This window comes from Euphorbia lathyris, chromosome 1 (genome assembly GCF_963576675.1).
Source record: "Euphorbia lathyris chromosome 1, ddEupLath1.1, whole genome shotgun sequence".
Classification (NCBI taxonomy): Eukaryota; Viridiplantae; Streptophyta; class Magnoliopsida; order Malpighiales; family Euphorbiaceae; genus Euphorbia; species Euphorbia lathyris.
In genome coordinates, this window is record NC_088910.1 from 28,314,202 (window position 1) to 28,319,721 (window position 5,520).

The 5,520-nt window shown below is 39.9% G+C and overlaps 1 protein-coding gene across 1 annotated transcript; it reads right to left on the minus strand.

Annotated features, from left to right (window-relative positions):
- Positions 1–208: 208 nt before the first annotated feature.
- LOC136217449 (uncharacterized) lies at positions 209–2,377 on the minus strand. Its single transcript, XM_066004049.1, has 3 exons — positions 2,257–2,377; positions 450–1,193; positions 209–364 (listed from the first exon to the last, which is right to left on the minus strand). Exons 2-3 carry the CDS (start codon positions 639–641, stop codon positions 209–211), a joined length of 348 nt encoding a protein of 115 aa, XP_065860121.1. The 5' UTR covers positions 642–1,193; positions 2,257–2,377.
- Between the last annotated feature and the right edge of the window lie 3,143 nt (positions 2,378–5,520).

Genomic DNA, 5,520 nt, shown 5'->3' on the forward strand with positions numbered 1-5,520 from the left:
TCTACACTTGATTTCTTCAATTGGTTTGTTAGTAACATTATAGTTTAGTTTTTGTTGTGTTCGTGATTGACGGTTGATATCCTTGTGGGTACTTCGTTTGCAACTGCAGATAGTTCGTCAATAAAGGTACGCATGTTTAATCCCTCTTTATATGAAATAACGATTAACGGATCTTGGGAAAGGAAAATAGATAAATAGATAAAAAAAATTATAATTTCGCGCCTAGACTTAGTATATTTTCCTTCAGCTCCTCCCCAAACATGTGCACCTCTGAGGCAGCCCCGTCAACACTAACCCTCAGCCTTTCCAACTCATTCTCCATCTGATAGTACAACGCATAAGCTTGGCTACAATCCACCAAGCCCTACAAACACAAAGATAGGATTTCCATAAAAAAAGGAACATCAAGATAAAAGTACGCCAAAATAATTAAAGAAATGAACACTTACCACACCATGCGCTCTGGTAGCATCTTTCAAATAACCACCAACAGACAATGATTGGCGTCTTGTCCGCTCCCCGAGCATATCCACCAGCTTTGATAGTTCTCGAGCAAGCAAGAAGTTAGTCAAATCCATCTTAGCACCAATCTTCCCCATGAACTGTAAAAACAACCGCATGTTGTTATCCATATTATCCATAAAAGCCTCAGTTCCTTGGACTAAGCCAGCCAAGGGACCCCCGAAATTGTAATGATACTACCACCATTAAATTCCTCGGAAACCGTCATCCGAGTTTGCTTGAAGCAACCCAGGTTTTCTCCCTCCTCCATGTTCTGCTCTCCAAAAGGACTATTCTCGCCATCCTTGTCTTTGCTTTCATCCTTCGAGATATCCACCACCGAACCAATAAGACGTTTCTAACTAGGAACTTTCCATGCAGTACGCTTCGTTCGAACATTTTTTGTTATCGAAGTAACCACTGCCTCCTCGTCGGTCCCCATCTTTCCCTCCGGGATAGAAGCTACACCCACTCCAACTATTGAAATGACATCCATGAGATCGTCATCCATATCAAGCTCTGCGACCATATTAGACACCTCAGCAATACTTTTGGCCACTTGGTTTGCGTCATCCAGGGTGTCAAGAGACGGAAGGAAACCGAAGGAGCTTCGTAAGCCCTTTTTGGTGACTAGAATTCGCAGTCAAACTCCTAGTCATCAAAGTCCATACTGCCCTTATCGCTTGATGGCGCTGCATAAATAAAAATGAGATTAGTAAAAATTCGCATGATTACACAGTATGACGAGATTAAACTCTTAAACATATAAAAAGCACAACATAAACCCCAACACAAACTCACGGTGAATATCCACCTCTACATCGATAGGCTCTAGCTCAGCCATATCGCAAGCTGAAAAATCACGAGCAGTCATCCAACGAGTCAATGTATTCTGCGTCCACCCAGCCAAATATGCCAAGCGTTATTGGTTCTAAATATGCCAACTAGTTACTATAAAGTGCTCAACAAGCGATGCACATCACAAATCTCATTCCTATTTACCCCTATCCTAAACCTTCGACCCATCCATGAACAGATCCTTCACCCTTAGCCCATCTGGTTCCCCCAACCTAGCAAACCCTGTTCTCTCCCCTCCACCCACGGATCCCTCCATACCCTTATTTTTTCCCATCACAAATCTTCCATATAAGACCCGGCCTCAAAATACCAATTGATTTCCACATCCCTCTCCAAATAAAACTGGGGTGCACAAATTTGAAGTAAGAAAGTGTCCATTAGGAAACATATAGCTTTGAACAACCTGCTAACTAGAGAACGCGGATTCGATAAAAGTTTCCACCACTACTTACCCAACATCCCAGGTTAAACATCTGAAGGTCCATATACCCCATCCCTCATTTACTTTTTGGGTCACATAGCTTATCCCACCCAAACTAATGAATTTTCTTCCCCCATCCTCCTTTTTACCCCACCAAAATGAATTCATCATTTTTTTTTGTAATTCCTCACTTATAGACTTAGGTAACAGGAACGTACTCATACAAAATGTAGGCAAAGCCTGAGCCACGGTCTCAATCAAGATGTCCTTACCCGCACTAGATAGAAATTTATACCTCCAACAACTAAATCGTTTCCTTAATCTATCAACGAGGAAAGAAAAAATACCCATTTTTTACCTCCCAATAAAAGAAGATAAACCCAGATAACGCCCCGTATTTAATGGAGCCCAAACACCCAACGGTGTACATATCTCATCCCTTATACCTTGATTAACATTAGTGCTGAAAAAGATACCTGATTTGTGGATATTGATAGCTTATCCCAAAGTCTGCTCGTACGATGTTAGGATCCCAATGATGACTCCCGCCTCTTCTCCGTATTAGTGCTAAAAAAGATGCCTGGTTTGTAGACATTGCATATTTTTAATTTTATGTTTGAAAGACACCAAAACTGACCCAGTAGTAAATGAGCTTAATTTTCAAAAGCCACAAGATTTAATAAGCCTAAACTTTCTTCTACAAGGTCTAAAAAGTGCAAATATTAATAAAGTTGAATGATATATTATATTTCCTTTAAAAAAAAGGTTGACGGGTCAGTTAAATGTAAAGAAATAATAAACAAAAGCCATAGTAGATAAACAGATATTAAAGTATTAACTTTATTCTATCATATTATTAAAATAAAATATAACAAATTAAATTTTACTTTGTAGTCTTTGTTTTCTTTATAAATTATAACAAACAAATTTCCAGGTGAGTGCTTGGAATGTGACCGACTAATGTATTACGGATAGTGAATTCCAATCTTGTGAGTCACAACATGGGAGACCCATGCATTTTGATCTTTCCAATTAATGAAGAATATTTCTCATTCATCTTTTCTTATAGGGTTGAATCAGTAGCGAATGTAGGATTGTTCGGTTAGAGGACCGGTTTTATGCGTGGTGTGTAATTCTTTTTTTTGCTAAATCGGTGTTTAATAGAAAAAATTCTGATTTAGAGAGGACCTAATAGGCCAAAAAATTTAGAAATTTAGGTTTAATAGCAGGTAAAAAAAAAAAAAGTAGAAAATTTGGATTTAATTAGGGCTTAACAGGCCAAAAAAAATTTGAAATTTGGATTTAGAAAAGGCCTAACAGAGTAAAAAATTAAAATTTTAAATTTAGAGATAATCTAACAGGACCTAGGCCAATTTTGTGGTGATAATTCGGTACCAGGTCTAAATTTCTTGGAAAGGAGGGCCGGAACACCACAACACCTCAAAATTTGTGAAGATAGTGGAGCCGAAACTACTCGTGACCATGGTGGCTTCGGCGGCTGGAGGGACTCAGGCCCCTCCAAGCCCCCTGTCTCTGCCCCTGTGTTGAATTATTGAGTTTTTCTTTAGAATCAAACCGAATTGTACTTTTGACTTACTTTAGGTATAATTTTAGAGATTTTCAAATTCATACTATCAATGAGTAGATATGTTAAAGATTCTTGAATATACTCAATTACCAAAATTTAGAACCGTATTGAACTATCAACTTTTACTTACAATTGAACTGAATTATACCGTTCACCGTCATTTCGATACTTTAAATCTCTGAATTGTGGCGAACTAAGCTCACCTTAGCAAAAATAGATATCACTCGGATGGAAATGGCTACAAGCAAATCCAAGCGCATGGTGCACCACATTATCTATGTGTCAAGCCAATAATTTCATATCACGTACATGGAATAGTTTAATGCACTAATTTTTTTGTAATTAATTAATTAATCAATTTTAATATTTTATTGGTTAGTATGGAAGGTAATATTAAATTATAACTTATGCAGCATTAAAATTATTGGTTTAATGGAAAAAAAATTCTTCCATCACCAGTCTTGCATGGCATCCACAACTTATACATTAGTAGAAACAATTAATATAAATCAAGTCATTTAGTTTAGGCATTTATTTCTACAATAAAGGAAAGGGTGTTGTTAAACCCAGCCCCAAATTCCCACCTCTAGCCCCGTGAAAGGACGAAAATGCCCTTTCATGGGTTTTGGGAGGGGAATTTCTAATTTTTTTGCCAATTCGACACGCGGGCGTGTGGATATCACGCCTCACCGCATGGTCGGACGTGATATACACACGCCTCACCGCGTGGTCGGACGTGGGGCTATCACGTCCGACCACGCGGTGAGGCGTATGTATATCACGTCCGTCCACGCGGTGAGGCGTGATATCCACACGCCCGCGTGTCGACTTGGCAAAAAAATTAGCTTTTTAACCACGTAAATAGGCCGTTAAACCCGTAAATAGGCCGTGAAATCCGTAAATAGGCCGTTAAGCCCGTAACTACAGAATTGTACGTAACAAATAAAATTTAAAAACATAAAAATTAAAATAAACATTAATAAACATAAACATTTATAAACGTAAAAGAGTAAATATAATATATACAACAAAAAGTGTTAAAATGTTTGAATTTCTACAACAAAAATTCAGCTCGCCCGACGCCACGCATCCATAAACTCATCCATCTCTCTCTTAATGCGTAGAACATCCTCGTCAGATCGGTGGGTAGCCGTTAGTTGGGTGACACGCCACAACCAGCTAACCCACTGCAAAAAAAATAACAATTAATAAATAAATATTAACAATTAAACACATATAAAATAATAATATTAAATATTAATAAACTTACAAATTCGTTGTTGGCGCGAGCATGCTGTACTGGTGCAGCCTGTGGTGCATGAAGGAGATGGGGATGCGAATGTCGCCTATACCAGTCCATATAAGCAGGCTCACAGGCAGTGGGATCGTATCCAACGGGTCGGCATCTCCTCCGATCAATGCCCCGAGCCGATGGAAATCTCCGCCACGTATCCTCAACTGTGACTAAGGAATGCGTGAGCTTATACGCTATAGATCTCCATGGTCGTACTGCTTTATTAGGTCTAATACGCTCAGCTGGGATAGGCTGAATATATCCGACCTGTCGCAGCGCTCGATCGGGCATATACGGCTCGACGATGTCTCTACACCGTATCCAACCGACGTAGGACACTCGAAGCCGATCATCATCGGGGACAGGACCATAAGGCAACCACGTCACCTGGAAAAAAGTAATACTCAATAAAAAAATAATAATATACTATAAATAATACTTAAATAAATTCTAAAATTTTATAAAATACCTCTGCCGCCGTCATACGATCCAGCTGCCCGCGAAAGGTATCTAGTCGGGCGGTCGTCTTGCCTGGTACCCCGACCTCCCATCTCAGTGCATGGGCATGGTCAGCTGGGATAAAGTGAGCTCCTCTATGCGGCCGGAATACCGGAAAATACTCGTATATCCATGCCTGCAGTAGAGTCAAACATCTGCATATACCTGAACAGTCTCCCCTGCTCGCTATCCCCAGCTGCCGGTACAACATGGCTAGTGTAGCAGACCCCCATGATAGTCCAGCTGCCCCGCTGACACCGCTGTAAACCTCAGCAAGATGGACCGGCCTAATCCTATCTCCACTCTTGTCAACAAACAGAGTGGATCCAAGCATAAGCTGTTGAAACACCTTTCCACATA

Bases quoted from the DNA above. Each gene is read 5' to 3' on its own strand.
- LOC136217449 (XM_066004049.1), bottom strand. From the start codon at position 641: ATGGATAATATGGATAACAACATGCGGTTGTTTTTACAGTTCATGGGG. The intron at 365-449 runs GTAAGTGTTCAT...TTGTGTTTGTAG, and splicing joins CTACCAGAGCGCATGGTGTG to GGCTTGGTGGATTGTAGCCA.